The 17863-nt window shown below is 41.3% G+C and overlaps 1 protein-coding gene across 1 annotated transcript in view; it reads right to left on the bottom strand.

Annotated features, from left to right (window-relative positions):
- The window catches only part of LOC148034902 (P-loop containing nucleoside triphosphate hydrolases superfamily protein), a 149014-nt gene that overhangs the window by 57112 nt on the left and 74039 nt on the right, over window positions 1–17863 (bottom strand). The window contains exons 3-4 of the mRNA XM_087679855.1: window positions 5335–5448; window positions 5104–5247 (exon numbers count right to left, since the gene is read on the bottom strand). Coding sequence (XP_087535981.1) covers window positions 5104–5247; window positions 5335–5448 — 258 coding nt within the window. The remainder of the gene's footprint in view (window positions 1–5103; window positions 5248–5334; window positions 5449–17863) is intronic.

Raw genomic sequence — 17863 nt, 5'->3', positions numbered from 1 at the left:
GCAAAATGCAGCTGCTGCTGATGACAAAATGCAGTCAAGAACTGCATTAAATGCAAACGACCTACAGGAAAACAGGTCGCCTCAGCTTATTAGTCCAGGGCTGAAACAGCCCAATAAACTGTAAACGCAGATGGCAGACAGAGAGACGTTGAGATGGACGCCCACACTAAATCAGTCGCACAGTGTAGAATAGGTCCAAACAACAAATGAAAAGTCAAAACGCAGACCTGCACCAGCAAAAAAAAGCAGCAAGAACCTAGATCCTGCAGTCTAATACCATGTCACAAGTGGATGCAATCATGGAAAAATGGAAAATTATTGTAATAGACTATTGAACACAAGGTGAAAGAGTAACACTGCAAAAGAAAAGAACCATGCACAAAGAACTCAAAAGCAAAGAGATGCTCAGGAAATGGAATCCATATACCAAGATTTGAGATAGTACACCCAATGTGAGTCACTAGCGTCAAGGCACCAGCATTGGCTCCCTCTCTCTACCAGAACCTGAAACAGGTGAATGACACTATGTGGAAGAGGAAGTAGCCAGAATATATAGGCCAATTCTAAGCCATAACTGATGTCAGGTCGGCCAGCGATAAATGCCCCAAGCACCATGAAAATGACAGATATAAAATGCCTAAAATATCTAAGATGTGCCCAGCCCTCGTTGGCATGCACAAACTCACACTTGAACTGACATATCCACTAACACTGTCCACATCAGTTGTGTCAGATTATTTCTGCAGAGTAAGATTCCTTCACCACAATTGTTCTATCAGTAAGATCTTTCCTCCATTAAAGGCATGGCTATAGTGCACCTATGTTGCAGCAGGATTTCCCTGACTACATTGGAAGGCAGACAGTCTCAGACAACAGATGCTAAGTTCTAAGCAAGGTAATTTTAATGGTTAGAACACAGGTTTTTGATGAGTTGGCCACTTTGCATTTATTGTTAAGATTTGGCATACTTTGGAAATGTATTCAGAGTTTCTGGCTGTTTGAAGTTGCTCTTGGTCCTCAATCTGCAGTTAATCAACCTTGGTCATCCAATTAAGTCACTTATCAGGCACTTGCACATGTGAGTGTTTCCAGATGAGTGTGCAGCGGGCTGTCAGCCCTTTTGCCTCCATCCTCTCTGTCAATTCTAACTAATCAACGCCAAATTATAACTTTCCAAAGTTTTCCGTCCTCCAATCCTTGGCATGAGCTTTGCCAGTATGATCACAATGCTCTAAGCGAGTCTTCAGCAGAGCACAGAAGTTTCCACCCATTTTTTGTTAATAATCATACTCCCCAACAGCTCCTTTTTCTCTCAGCCACCTGCATTTCTAGCCCAAGACAGTGGCCAGAAAGTATTCTGTGAATTCCCCTCTCCACCAAACCAGACCTGTCCTACTATGTTTTATTTCGGAGCAGCAACTTGTCAGTTGATGCTAGTCCCTCTTCCTAGTTCAGCCTAAAACTCTGTGCTTTCAGTTTATCCAGCCTGTCCATGACCAACATGGAGCTCCATCTGCAGGAGATTTCCCAGCTCTAATAAAAGACTTCCTGGATTGGCAGAGATTGAATCCAAATTTCAAAAGACCTTCCAGAAGGCTTCTGAAAAGGCCTTAGTCATAACACCTCAGTCAGATTCAAGAGACTTCTGCTTCAGTTGAGTTGAGCAGATCTCCAAGAAGGCATGGGTTTTCAAGGAGGCACCAACACTAGTCTTCCAAGATGCCACACAAGAAGTTCCTCAGGTACTGTTTCCAATTTTCCTAGAGTTGGTTTTCCTGATTTCAGATACAGAACTGGTTTTCGCTTGACCATAGGCTTCCTAGGATGCTTTTCGATAGTGACTTTCCACCAGTCAGACCCTTCCACTTAAGCCTTCAGATGCTTCACACTTCAATGGAGAGCTTTTATGTTGACAAACTGCTTATATAAGTTCAGTGCTGGATTCCCTACTTCTCTGTCAGTAGTGGGAAGATGACTTCTTTCCTAATTGTGGAGCCTACTTCTCTATAATTGTACAGTCATTATGACTCCTTTCAAGTAGTTCCAAATTTTTGCTTTTCAAAATAACTCAGACCAATTCCACTAATTGTGAAGCAATCATTATCACAGAGAGAGAGAGAGAGAGAGAGAGAGAGAGAGAGAGAGGGGGGTGGTTCCTATCTAGATAAAATCAATAACAAATAAGCAAGAATGGAAGAATTGCTGCACTTTATGTAGATATCTACGAACTTAAGGGAGGGAAAAGGGGGTTTGAGCATGTGTGCAAAAAACTTGTAATCCTGAGCTTAGTAGGCTTAGTGGGGGGCTTAGGAGTTAACAAGAAAGGAGAGAGAGGGACCTAGAAATACAAACTTTTTGTTGTAACTAGTGCAATTTATGTAATGGAGAATCAAAGTGACTTACAAAGAAGTTGAAATAGGAAAAAGAATAAGAAATTATAAACTTAATGAGATGAGGTATCCTAAATGCAAACTTAATAGTAACTCATAATTCATTGAGCTTATACTTTCCTCCTTAGATGAAAATGGGTTCAAAAATTATTGTTAGAATATTCAAGATAAACCAAAGCGGCTTTTTAGCTCCCAAGCCAATTAGGGTACAAGCCTATTTCCATTTATGGATCAATACAAGTGGATTACAACACAACTTTGGGTGTCATCACTCAATGATATCAATCATTTTCCAGCATTGTCTAGCTTATTAAATTAATTTTCATAATACTATAAATTATTTTGATGCCCCAAAAAACAATTCCACCAGCCAATACTTAAATTGGTGGGCCAATTTGTCTCCTAAGTAGCCTTAGCAATTATTAGCCCCTAGACCGGCATTAATTACTTAATTAATGCCTAGTCTTTAGTGTCACCACTCACATTAATGGCCAATAAATTGGTCTAGGCCAAAATCTAATACCAAATAACTATCAAGCATAACTTATTACAACTTTTGCCTTTGGCACCAACTAATATCTCAAGGTCTAATTAGCTTTCACCTCACATGTGCAAGTCACATTTGCACATTTGATTAACTTTTAATGAAATGCTAAGCAAAGCATTAAAATTTCACATCCTCATGACAGACCTCCCCCTTGAAATCCTTGCAATCGTCCTTGACTGCACTATAATGTGCCAAAGAGAAACGTACTCCGCTAGAATTTTCCAAAAGGCATCATAGTAAAAACAACATTGCCCACTGCTACTTAACCATGCTAATGCCAAACACTTGCTGAAAATTTCCAGCTAGCATATATAAAACATAAGACTCATAAAAAATCAAAAACTGCAGCCAAAAGCCCATAGAATGCATTTCTCAATTGTTCTTGCCAAACAACCATAGCAAAGCATAAATTGAGCATAAACATAGTTTAGGCGAGCAATCCTAGTTTAGGTAAGCGATGTTATGAGCATGGAACTACTATGCATCAGCCTAAACATCTAATACCATGTCAAACATGCAATACACAAAGAAATGGTGCTAAACAATACATTATGAGAATCGGGAGTATGTTAGGGGAATATGCATATGGGAACAGAAATCATCGTAACATGGGATGGGTTTGGGGAACAAGTACAGGAATGGGGATGGAGACAAGAATTGACATCCCCTATCACCATGAGAGGGGGCTCTAACATGTGGATGGGACTGTGATGGTAAAGGGACAAGATGGGATTGGGATGGGAAGCTAGAAAATGGCCATCCCATGTTAATATGATACAACTCCACTATGAGAATCAGGAATATATCAGTGCAGCGGGAGCTCACAAGATAAAAGATGTTCTTCTTTTCCTGGTGCTTCTCCAAAACATTAATAAAATCACAAAGATGGGCATGTTCAGTCCAATTCCATGCGCTTCAATCTCTACATCAAACAATACAAAAAGCCTCTCATACATTTCAGTGCCTCATCACAAGTCTTTTGTACCACTTCTTGGCTTGATTCTCCTACGCTCCAAAGAAACAATATTCTACTCCAAGCAATTGTGAGGGACATCAAGATTTGTCTTGTGGGACGTGCAGAAACTATTACCACAAATAGGTTCACTTTGCATCATTTCCCAATGCTTATTAAAATGTATGCAACCTTGCCATTTTGCGAGGCACTGCACTGACTGCCATACGGAGAACAGATAGAGACATTTAAAAAGAAAAAGAAGAAAGACTAGCCTTGAAACCCTTTGTGACTACTCTACTTCCAAAAGATCATGTTTTAAGCCTTACAAATCTTGATGAATAGGCTCAAAGAAGTAAATAGTTATATGTGAAGAAAGAAGGCGGCAGATGCACTCTATCAGAATCAAACCCTTTTGCTGCCCCATTGCAATCACGTGTAGTTGAAGACCAATGGCAAGCCAAAGTTGATCTCCTCTCAACAAAGTAACCCTCAGACTATTTATGTTTCTTCAGCTGCGATGATACTTCAGCTGACAGAAGTTCCAAAGGCTGATAGGAGTTCCAAAGTATTCCCGCTTAATCCCCATCTCCATATGGTGTGCTTCAGAAGAAACATGAACAATCCTCAATCATCCTCATAACTGATACTGCATAATGAAGGGAGAGTGAAAGTTCCTCCTTTCCCCATATGACTTTCTGCTCATCTTCAATGCTGGTTCAGTCATCCTAGCCAACAATATCCACCGTAGATCTTGCCCCTAGACGCTATTACTGTGCGGTCAGTAACTAATATGGGTTGATCATTATGATCTTCACTTTCATCCCTTTTGGAATTTCCCACCAGGGATATAGGTATCACCAAAAGTAACCATGTTGGATATAGAGCATCCATTCACAAATGCAAGATCCCATCATCCAGAAAGATTAGAGCATACTTAACTTAAAAGCACACTATAGGATGTGAACAAACAAATACTTTTTTTTCTAAATGTTTGGCCACTGGCTTTCTTGCTGTTGTATCACAATTGGAAACAAAACATCTTGCTACAGCGACAGACAACAATCTAAGGTGTGATTATGAGATCAGTTCCCTCAATGGACACACTCATAATCCAAGAAGCACCTTCCCACCAGCTCCAAGATCTAGCCTTATCTTTCAAGAGATCTTCAAAAAAACTATTGAGTAAAGGAAGATCCAACTGATAGAAGTACCTTCAGCCAGATCTTCTGTCTTTTCAATGAGCCCCCATCCAGTAAAGCCATTATACTCATATTGCCGATCAATGTGATCGACCCTGGTTCTTCCTCCTTTTCAGCATCTCGTGTCTTTGAAAGCCTCCTTGCATCCCTCACAACCTGCATAATTCCTTATGTAAATGCATTGAGAAGCTTTGGTACAAAAAACCACTAGAAAACAACACACCTTTTTACTCTCTTTCCCACCTGAATGCCCAATTCTCTTGTTGGAACTACAACAACGGCTTGAACTGCTGCCCTTTTTGTGTTGATTCTTGCGAAGATGGAAAAAAGATAGCATGCTGTTTTTCCTGATCCAGTCTATAGGTTACAAAACTCAAAAATCATTTCATGTACATGCCAAACTTGCCACAAACAGAAAATCAAATGCAAATTTTGTGTCAAATGTGTTAACCATTAGAGGGGTACATGTGCACAGGATTTTATATTCTACCATGTAATGTATATCATCTTTGTGAGACCTTTCTTCTACGGCCTTGACAAGGCTTTTCCTGAATATCATTGTCTAGTGACCTGTTTATTTGGCAGGCAAGCTAAACCATGAGGTGTAAGAACTGCATTCTACACCCCCCGAATCTGCGGGTATTAGGAATGCACAAGGCTTGCTTAGATCCAAAGATTTTAATGAGATTGGCATTCTCATAGATTCTGCCTGTAGGTTAAAGAATTTTAAGAAAATAGCACGCTGCTTTTCCTGATCCAGTCTATAGTTAAAAAATCCTTGAGTGCATTCCAAAATTGTCACAAACAGGAAAAGTAGATGCAATTTTAGTGGAGATTTATACTAACAAATAGTTACGTGTCAGCTTTGCTAGGACATTCTTCTAGATCCTCAATCCTTGATATGTGCCTTTTTCCTGATTATGATTGTCTAATGCCATTTTCACTTTGCATTCAAGTTAAACTTTCTTCTAAATCCTTGTTTTACATGCTCTTTCCTCGTTATGATTGTCTGTTGCCATGTTCATTTTGTGTTTCGGCCGAGCCACGAGGAACTGCACTCTCCACCTCAAAATCCATAGGATTAGGATAAAGGAGGCTTAATTAGATCCAAAGATCTTGATGAGATTGGCATTCTCGAAGATTCCTCATTGAGGTACTGAAGTATTTATCCATTGATTCTGGCTTTGCACAAATAGTTGCAGGCTGCAGCAAATTGTGTGTGAATCCTAATTTTGCTATCAAGCCTTTTCTTTGGCGTGAGACCCTATACATCCAACTATATTGTGAAATCACATCTGCACCAGAGGATTGAACCAAAGGTGTCATCAGTGAGTGTGCCAGAACAATGAACAATTGAAGAGATGCACAATAACTTTGAAATGGAAGCACAGATATATGACTAGCGGATTTAAATTTCATCCAAGATATCCAAGTGGGAGTAGAACATGGAAGTTCAAGTATGAATACATCTTCCAATGTCCATGGTGAAAAAAAAAAAATTGTACGGATGTGATCAGGACATCGAAAAACGGTCCACAGATGATGCATGGCAGACACGTGAGACACATGGCATGCCACATAGGTACATACCATCTTATTGCAGCATAAAATTCTAATTGCATCTTTAGTTATACAAGGGAAAAGAGACATCTGCCTTAGTTTAAGACAGTAGTTATGCCACATGTCCTAAATGCAAGCATATGGTAATAATACTTGTCAAAATTGCATGTGATAGAGAGGTTTTGTGGCATGCAATGAGCATTCATTCTTAGTTTCAAACATTAAAGGCATCACATAAAGATTCAGATCATATATAACAAGCAGGGCAGTACAAAGTATAACTTCTACTACTATAACAGCCCTAAAAGAAGACATTTTTGCTGCTGGATTTCTCCATCTTTGGCCCTTCTGGAGGCCAATTCTCTTGGCAAAGTTATTCTTCTCTTTCTAAACACAAGATTCCAATTAAAACAAGAAACAATGGATGTTGAGGTACCACAACTTTCCTCCTAAGTTATCATATCTTTCTGGCACTTTTTTAGCTCATTAAACAGCCCAAAAAGGCATTATTGCTTTTTCATGACACCCTAGACATTCTCACTCCAGCATCCTTTATAGAAGGGCATCACTTTCATCCATTTATCCATTCCCACATTCTACTACCATCATCGTCGTTACTCTCATCATCAGCCTTCATCCACAGCCCCAAAAGCTGCCACCCATCCATAAAGAGGTACTGCCCCTCCTTCTAGCCTATCACCCAATCTACCAATGCTGCCGCCAATTGTTTGGAGATTCTTCTCTGCTGCTGCCCTGCTTCCTCGGGCTTTCCAGCTGCTGTGTTTCGGTGTGCAGCCCATCTACATCATTCCTGCTGCTGTCACTAGCCTCTGAAGGTCTGCGTTTTTTGTTCCAGGCTGCTGTTCTATTAGCCTACCTATGTTAGTCATGTCAATCTGTCACCTCCTGGTTGTGAGCTCCTGTCAGAGTTTGACGGAGAGATAGAGCTCCGACAGTTTAGGTGCATTTTCTTCAATTGTCAACTTCCTATGTGCATTCCTAGGCCAGTCTTTGCTTTCCACAGTCTACAACTTCCTCTCAAACATTGTCATTGTCATTTGGGATTTTTCCGTGGCCTTGCCTTACTTTTTCTAGCATTTTCCTCAGTATGACCAGCATTTAATGCTAGTTAGCTAGCTTTTTGAGCACCTACAGTTGGTGTCACGAGGATGTGAAATTTTGAGATGCTTTAATCTTGCTCATAACATTTGATTAATTTATTAATCAAATGTGCAAGGTTGTTTAGCACATGTGATGCACATGGCAATTATTTCATGGTAAAAGGCCAAGGACCCTGAGGATACAATGGGTATTAAAGGTAAAAGTTGTGATAAGTTATACCTGACAAGTACTAGGTGGTACCTGGTGTCAGATTTGGGCCTAGATCAATTTATTGGCCACTAATGTCAACGGTGGTACTAGAGACTAGGCATTAATTAATTAATTAATGCCAGTCTAAGGGCTAACAACTACTCAACGATACTTGAAAGACAAATTGGCCCAGTCAATTCAATTATTAACTAGTGAAATTAATTTTTTGAGCACTAGAATAATTCTTAAATTAATTTTAAAATTTAATATTTTAAAAATTAGTTTAATAAGATAGATAATGCTGAAAAATGGGATTACAAAGCTGCCACCTGGCAAAACTTGCCCGCGCAAGTGGAAAAAACGTTTTAAGATGTTGATGGAAGTCTATTCTAAACATTGTGAGAAAGAAGGAGGCCGTTAGAGAGCAAGGAGAGGCTACTAATGTGATTTTAACCACCAAGGATTAGTACAATATGGGACAACAATTTGGAGCCCTCCAAGAGCAAGTGACAGAAGCAAAAGGTCCTTCTGTATACAGATGATAGCATATAGGATGGGGCAGTAGTCTATTTGGTGGTCCTAAGCAATAGGAGACAACTTCCATGGCTATTTGAGCAGGAAAGCAACAATTTTTTAACATTTTTCGCAATGAAACTCTGCAATTTCTCTCTACAGCATTCTCTCTCATCTCGCAACCATCTCTCAAGTTATCTCAGCATTTTCCAGCAGTTTGAGCCATCAAAGAAAGAGATTTCAATCAATCTCTGCTGTAAATCGAGATTCAAGAGGCTAGCCAGTCAATATTAGATTTGAGGCAAGTGACAGAAGCAAAAGGTCCTTTTGGTACAGATGATAGCATACAGAATGGGACATTAGTCTATCTCGTGGTCCTAAGCAATAGATAATATCTTCCATGGCTGTTTGAGCAGTGCAGCAACAATTTTTCAACATTTTTCGCAATGAAACTCTGCAATTTCTCTCTACAGCATTCTCTCTCATCCCCCAACCATCTCTCAAGTTATCTCAACATTTTCTACAATTTGAGCCATCAAAGAAAGAGATTTCAATCAATCTATGTTGTAAACCGAAATTCAAGAGGCTAGCCAATCAATATCAGATTGGGGGGGGGGGGGAATTTGCCTTTCAAGAAGTAGGGTAAAGGCCAATCCACAAGTGGATCAAGGGGCAAATTGGTTCGGAGGCTTATTAGTCAATTTTGACAGCAAGAGGCACTTGGATTAGCACAGGAGATCAGAGGATCTCAATTGTACCCCCTCCATTTGCAATATAAGATAAAGAAATACCGCAAGGGGCACCAATTTTGGGCCCAACAAGGTATCCAATGTCCAAGATTAAAGTGATAAAGTGTGCATTTTCAATTTATGTGAATTTTATGCTTGTTGTAATTAGTGCTAAATCAAGTTATTTACCACTCTTTCCGAGGAGGAAGGCTAGTTTCCTCGTTCCATCGCCAGGATACCATCAATTCCCTTGACTTGATGGGTCCGAGGCACCTTATTAAAGGTCAAAAGCTATGCTCTAGTGTTGAAATTGTATTCAACTGAGCACTACAACAAGAATGTCTTCAGATAGTGAGATGGGATCAAGCAAGTATGATGCCTCTCGATCTGAAAATTCACAAAGTGTCAGGGAAAATGCAATGTCTAATCTTGGACAAGGCACGCAGCATGGATAGCAAGCTGATAATGTTGATTTAGAATAAAATGTAAGTCCTTCTAGGTCTCTTGAAGCTGATGACTTGCAAGAGGAAGAGGAATTTGATGGCCAATTTAAGATCAGTTGAGGACAGCAGCTAAAATGTTTATGCAATTGGCAAATGATCTTCAGTTCATATGCTTTTTGAACCCCTAAAAAGAGGCCAGCGAAGACAAGAAGAGGAGATCGTCTTCAAGAACTTTGAGACAACAGGATGCACTGAAGGAGGAGCCAATACAGTAGTATGATGTTCCAAATGTGGATAGTGACCATAAGCAAATGGTGCTAGTGGGCATTGAGGACAAATGCAACTAGTAATACACGCAACATATCAAAAAATGTATCTTGGTATGGCTGTATTCCCATGCACAGTCACATTGCAATGGTCCAAAGTATGCAAACAAGAATGTTTCCTAATGCATATGATGCTCCTAGCATGTTAGGTACACATGAGAGGCTAATCAAGTGGAAGCAATATTGCATATTAGTCAAGTTGGTATTGCAACAATGTGAAAGTATAAAACATTGCAATGCTTAAGGAGAAGAAAGGCCTATAACATAGTGGAGGTTTTAAAGCAAGTAAAGTTAGAGATAAAGTTTCCATATGCTTCTTGGTAAAGCTTCAGTATTATTTCACCAATAGATGCAAAGTGGATGGAAGAGGATGACTTGGCAGACCATCCTCAATTGTTGCAACTTTACTAAGATGCCTTTTAGTTAGAGCCGATAAGCTCTGTCAAGTTCAACAGAGCAGGGGTCCGGAGTATAGCTTGATGCTCAAGGGTAGAGATAGCACTTCCACTCCTCCAGTTATAGAAAGAAAGAAAGAAAGAAAGAAAGATATATTAACGTCTACATAAGGCCAATGTAGTCTATGAGACAAAATCCAGAGTACATCCATGTCTAATGTCATCTCATCAGCAAGGTAAAGATAACATTACAAGTAAGTGGGTGGCCTACGAAACAATACTAAAAATAACTATACGATGGGGCTATACTAGGGTTGAACCATGTGTAGTGTTGTTCCATCAATAGAAAAGAAAAGGAAAGAAAAGGAGAACCAGATCTGATTTAGCCATGTACAAAAGTGTGGTGGAAACTATGAGCTATAGCTGGTCTCAAGATCTACACATGATCTCAGCTATGATGGGGTCCCTAGCTACTTCACCGATATGCCTAGTGGTGAGTCTGCGGTGTCTCGTGATAATGGCTCTAATCCGACTGTGGTGTGGCCTCCTCAAACGTGGTCGTGGTAGATGGGGTCGTCGTGCTCTACGAAGGGAAATGGCTCTATCCAATGTGACTCCACGGTGTGGTCTGTAAGGTGTCTAGCGGGGTTGCTCTGTCTCTCCTAGGCCGGTAGTGTCAGTAGGGTCGGCTCTGTAGAGGAAGTCTGTCACTGCTCTCTATGTGTGTCCCTTTGGGTGAGCTGACCTCCCGTTTCACAGTAGTGCAATTCGGCGCCTCTCGAGCTCCAGGAGGAAGAGACCTAGGCATCTCTGGTCCTCTACTCCATGACGCGACGAAGGGGTCCAAATCCATCCTGGAAGAGGCAGTGGTACCGTCCTCGTTTGTCATAGTATACTATGCATCTACATATGTAGTGCTCCTCCGTCTCAAGCTCTCAACCACAAAGCTGGCAAGTCCTATCCTCTGCTAGGGTATTTGTCCATCTGTCTGTCTCCATCTGGAGCCTATGTAAGGAGGTGCGAATCTGTCCGATAGCAACCCGTACGCTATGAGAGAGATGGGTGTCCATATATGCTGGCCGAATAGTAAAACCATCATCAAAGAGGCACAAGAAATGGCTCTTGTAGAACTCCATCCTCGATCCTAGAGGGAGTGGTGGGTGGATCCATGTCCTTGCCGTCTCAATCCTCAAGATATCAGCTCTAATCACCTAGTTCAACTCTGATCGGCTGAGAGAAAGTGTAGGGAAATCAAGGCTATAATCCAAAGGTGAAAGACGGTCAATATCCAAACCATGTAGGCTCATCCAAATAGCCATCTATGAAAACCAACACTTCTTCTCGCCTCTTGCTGCTAGTTGTCTAGATGAGGTTAGTGCCAATCTAGAGTATCTATGGCGTGGAAGTTCCCATAGTCTGTGCCAAAAGGTCACTGCCCTGAAGAGTGCCTCCATGACTATGGGTGTCGCCCCTAGCTATGCTCTGACAATGGGGTGTGGGGTGGAGGGCTTACTCCTAATCATGCATGCTATCATCATGATCAATGGCCTTTCCATGCTATCCCAGCCATCATAATAATCCCTCTCTACTCCAATCTGATCAATGAGTGGGCTAAGGCACCTATGGTATAAGCTGCAACCCCATACCTCTACTCCATATAGTAATGTAGGTGTGACTAGGGTGTCAAACAACCAAAGTTTGGTGTGGGGCTCCTGGAACTGTATGTGAGCACATTGACTCTCAAGTGCCCCTAGTGCTACGTATCCACATGCCAGACGTGCCTCTGACGCCCCTCTCAACGAAAAACGTGGGCCACAGAAAGTGACTCCCAAATAGACATGTTCCCTCATATGCTCCAGTACGTCTCCCCCAAATGTGAATTGTACATAGATCTAGTCACCCATGCTGCTGAAGTATTGAAAAACCATGGTTTTGGTCTTCCCAAGGTTTTTTGTGAGGTCTTTATCTCTACAAAAGATGTGCAAAGCATCTAGATGGCACTACAAACCCTCCAGTGAATCTAAAATGAGAACAATCTCATCTGCATACAGTAATATCGTATGTAGTGGGTCTCAGATGTATTCAGTATGCATCCAAGGTACTCTGCCGACAGTATGTCTACCATGAGGTCACTACTCTGTGTATTAGTCACTGTGAGATATATGCAAATGAGTATGAGCTTTACCCAGGCACTAAAGTTATACGTTTGCATCAATATATGATCAGTTTGGCATGAGTTTTTGCCTCCATTTTGAGGCAAAATTTCTATCCAATTTTAGCTCAACTTTTTATTAGTTTGAGAACCGTTTATGGTCACTTTTGGGATCAATTTTGCATCACTTTTTGCATTAGTTACTTATCAGTTTCTACAAACATATTATAATCAATTTGAGTCACATTTGCAATTAGTTTGTGATCAATTCTCAAATCAGAAAGTGATCAATTTATCATCAAATTATGCTCAATTTCTATGGTTTATGGCTGGCTCCATGGATAGCAACATATAAGTAAATGCCAGTAGGAGTTTCGACCACGGTTTATGCTAAAAATATGCTTTACTATGGTTCTGAAGTCAAAACACTTGAGAAACATGAGTTATGGATGCATCCAATGGGATTTTAGCAATTCTGAACTATATTTCAAATTTATATCATGCTTATGTTGGCTAGAAATTTCCAACAAGGTTTGGGGCATGTGCCATGGTTGGATAACAGTGGCTTATGGAACTTCCAATGCAGCATGCTTTTCCTTTGGCATAATGCAGTGCAATCGAGGACGGTTGCAAAGATTTCAAGAAGGAGATCTGTCACAAGGACATGAAATTTTGAGATGTTTTAATCTTGCTAATAACATTTGATTAAGTTATTAATCAAATGTGTAACGTTATTTAGCACATGTGATACACATGGCAATTATTTCATAGTAATAGGCCAAGGACCCCAAGGATGCAATGGATGTCAAAGGCAAAAGTTGCAATAAGTTATGCGAGTTAGGCTTTGGGGATCAATTGGTGTCAATTTTGACCCTAGGATAGTTGTTTGGCCACTAAGTATTGGTGGTGACACTAGGGACTAGCATTAATTAATAAATTAATATCAGTCCAAGGGTAAATAGAGGTTGGGGACCACTCCAAGTTGCAAATGGTCTAGCCAATTTATTTATGGATGGGCACATTTAATTTTGGGCGGGGTTAGAAGGGCTGAAACTAATTTTCACGATTATTTAATTCTAAAATTTAATAGAATGGCTAGATAATGCTGAAAAATGGATTTAGAAAGCTGCCACTTGACAAAATGCCCATGCAAACAGAGAAAACGTTTTTGGGAGCTGGGTCTCGATCATTCAATTAGTTTACAGCTTAGGAGAGGGGGAGAGAGAGATGCTGATCCATTTTTTGATAAGAGAACAACAATTTGCTACAGAAGATAGCCATCTCGGGGCCTCAGCAGGCAAAGGACAACAGGGAGTCATCTTCCAAGGGCTGGCAACAACATTGCTCATCAGGTGACAGGATTTTGGATGTGCCTGGTAGTAGGTGACTGCATTAAATACAAGCTGGAGCAAGCAACAAGTAGAATTTAAGATTTTCTCGCGAAGAAAATCAGATTTCTCTCTCATCTTAGCTTTCTTTTACCTTTTTCAACCCATTCTCAAGAGATCTCAGCATTCTCAGTCACTTTGAGCAAATCTCAATCGAATTTGATGGACAGGCTACAGCAAAAAGACCTCTGTTGTAAACCTAAATTTTTGCATAAATTAGGGTTTACAACCACCTTGGGACCCGTGCCAACAAGAGAAGATATCAGACACTAAAATCAGCACCTAAAATTCGTGGAATTGGCAAGGATTTCAAATGCTAGGCCATCCATTGTGAATTGGAGCAACATTTGGCTAGTTGATGGTTCCATTTGTGCAATTCCTATGTGAAAATCAAGGGGCCATTGGCCAAATTGCTTGTTGATTGTATGTACAGCAAGGGGCTTTTGGATCAACAAACAAGACAGTGGAATCTCAACTTATACTATCCATTAGCAATTAAAGTTAAAGAAATGCTAAAAGGGGTGATAATTTTTGAAACAACCGGATGTCTATTGTGCAAGATTATTAAGGTAAATTGTACATTTCAATTTATGTTTATTTCTTGATTGCTATAGTTAGGTGCTTAAGCAGGAAATTACCACCCTTTCTGAGAAGCAAGGTTGGTTTCAAGTGTAGGTTGGTAAGATTCAAGCATTTATGGCTATTTATTCTTCACAAAGGCACAACCCAAATCGCAAAACACAAATTTTCAGCTAGTGTTTGCTGCAAACACAACCAATTGGTGTTTTTGTGCCAGGTCGACCTTTCTCGCAGCTAAGTAACATCCCTTGGAGATTAGGCGACATGATCCAAGGCAAGGCGACAGCATCCAAGAAGCAGGCGACCCCTTCTTCCTAGGTTTTTCTGAAAACACAAATTCCTTGATGTAGGCGACCGGTTCTTAGTACCGGCGACAACTCCTTGGTGCAAGCCACCCCCTCCTAATGGTAGGGGACAGATTTCAGCGGACAAGCAGCACATCTACAAACATTGTAACTAGTTGTCTTTTGTTTCCCACGTTGTTTCAATCCACATGCAACTTTCTAGGTGATTGTGATTGCAGGATTGAAGTTGTCTACTTAGTTTACAGACCTTGATGACTCATAGGAGGAGCTTCTTTCCATACACTCCTTTGAGCAGAGGCGCAATTATCATTCGCAGGAGGAGACTCCCATTTGCACCCATCCCTCTTCTATCCATCTATCACATAGGACTCCCTCTCAAGTGAAGACGTCGTCCTTGATACCCTTAGTGCAAGTATCTTTCTTACCTTCATTACCCAAAGAAGACAAACTCGATGGTTCCAACTATTCATTCTAGGCATTTAAGGTGGAGTGCATACTCAATACCTTCAATGTTTGGGCTCTTGTTTCTCATTCTATCCCCCATCCTAAAGAGGATTCAACAAATGGGGCTTCTATGGACCATACAACCTTGTGGGACTGGCTCAACTCTTGAGCAAAAACCTCTCTCTTTATGAGTTTGCAAGATTCTGTTCGTGTGCATGTTCGCAGGTTGAAGATCGCAACGGAAGTGTGGAAGAAGCTTGCATCTTTGTACCGGCACAAGACATTTGCCCACAAGATTTTCCTTGAGAAGAAGTTGTGGATACTCAATCTTGATGGTGACTCCTCTATGAAGGAGCACGTTATTAAGATGGAGGAAATGAGGGGTGAGCCTGCCTCTCTTGGTCAGATGATATCCTCTAAAGACATGGCTATGATTCTTTTAACTCAGTTGCCATCTCCTCGGTTCAATGTCCTCTACACCAACCCTATCACATCAAGGACACACTCTTATGGAAGAAGCTTTCCCTGCTTGTCTTGGAGCATGACAAGAGACTTAGAGAGCTTAGGGCTAGTGGTTCTGGCTCCACCAAGGCCTTTACAATTGGCACAAGTGGACGGAAGAAGAAAAAAGTTGAGGCCAAGGACAAGAAGCAAGAGGACAATAAGGATGAGAAGAATGAGAAGCAGCCCAAGTGCCCACACTATGGAAAGGGCACTCATCCCGAAAAAAAGTGTAAGCAAATCCATCTCCATTTGAAGCCAAAGAAGAAGAATTCGAAGGATACAAAGGCTACCACCGCTACGACAGAGTTTGTCTATGTATGTATTCGTTGAGGATACAACTCTTGCTTCTTCTACTTAGAAGAAGCCTTGGCTTGTGGACAATGGAACCTCTTCTTACATAACCTACAAAAACGATTGGCTTCAAGAAATGATTGCCAGAGGGGGCACTGTCACCATTGGTGACAACTCTTATCATTCTCGTTCCAGGAGTGGAGTGTGAAGGAAACTCCTAGGGTTTGCACTGAGGACACACAGAGTGTATGGCCACAACAAAAACATAAAGAGACAGACACAGACACAGAGGGCAAAACTCAAACCCTAAACGCAAAACTCAAAAACTCAAACCCTAAACGCAAAACTCAAAACTCAAATACAAACATAAGAAGGGAGAGAGAGAACACAACTCTGAAGTGAATGAATGCTATAAATGAATATAAGAGTGTACAGTGTGCTCAAGGGCAAAGCAATGTCAGAGTGTGATGTCCACCAAAGACGGATTCCAAGTCTGTGACCATCAATCGAAGTGCAGGAGTGCTGCATAGTGAATGGCAGCAGGCTGGTCACCAAAACGCAGCAGTCTGGAGACTGGAAATTGGTAAACGCAGCAGTGTACCACCGCTCGGAGGCTGGAAATGGTGCACAGTCTACTGTAAACAGCAAGCCGAAACAATGTCTGAGAGTGTCAAAGCCAGCAATGCTGAAAGCGCAGGCTGGCTAACCCTGGAGATGATAGACAGCAGTCTGAACAGCAGTCTGGGACAGTCTGGAGCAGCCGCCAGCAGCTGAGAGCTGTCGCCTACAGTAATGGACAGGCTGAAGATAATGGGGCTGCAGCCAATGATGGCTGGACAGCAGATGGAGGCAGGCTGCAGGCTGAAAACTGGGCGCCAATAGCAGCAGAGGGTGTGTGGGCTGGTGTAACCTACAAACAAGGATGATGGCTGAATGGGAGCAGCCTATCTATTTATAGATGTGGAAGGGTGCCCCAAAAATTAGGGTTTCTACTAAACTCTCTCGAACCGCTCCCCATTTTAGGGTTTTACTCTATAAGAGCATTTTTAGTGTGTTTTGGGGCTGTTTAAGAGGCTAATCGGCAAGTAATGCATATTTTAGATCAACATGGAGACTATTCCTTTATTGCTAGACAAGCAATCTTCTTCGGCCAAAATTCTCCATGTACCGAATTTAGGTTTTAACCTATTGTCTATTCATGGTCTTACACGGCTTGGTACCTGGGTGGTCTTTACACAAGATGCAGTGACAATGGAACATACTTCTACAAGTGCCGTTCTTTGGACAAGATCCCAAGAGGGTGGGCTCTACACACTCACAACCTTAGTCGCAAGGTCTTCCCACAAGCTTGGGCTACTTTGGCATGCTCAGCTCGCTTGCACACCCAACAAAATAGTTCACTCTATGTGAACTATCCTCTTATGGCACAAATCCTTCAAGATAGCGAGCCTACTACAATTGAGGAGGCTGTTGCACAGGATATTTGGTGTCATGCCATGTAGGAGAACCTCAATTCTATGGAGCAAAATTACACTTGAAAGTTGGTTCCACATCCACCGAAGCGGAAGGTGATGAAGTGGGTCTATAAGACCAAGTACCTTGCAGATAGTTCCTTGGACAAGCACAAAGCTAGGCTTGTTGCCAAGGGTTTTGCTTAGAGGACAGTTTTGAGACTTTTGCACCTACAGCTTGGATGTCTACTATTTGGGCTATCTTGGCTCTTGCAGCCCACCACCGCTGCTAGCCTGTTTATCAAACGGATGTAAAGTTTGCATTCTTCAATGATGTCCTTGAGAAGGAGATTTATGTTTCACAACCTCCAAGTTTTCTTGT

This window comes from Lygodium microphyllum, chromosome 6 (genome assembly GCF_053477565.2).
Source record: "Lygodium microphyllum isolate KBCC chromosome 6, Lygodium_microphyllum_v1.1.10, whole genome shotgun sequence".
NCBI classification, from domain to species: domain Eukaryota; kingdom Viridiplantae; phylum Streptophyta; class Polypodiopsida; order Schizaeales; family Lygodiaceae; genus Lygodium; species Lygodium microphyllum.
The sequence above is the reverse complement of the archived record's forward strand: the minus strand, read 5'-3'. Positions and strand labels throughout refer to the sequence as shown.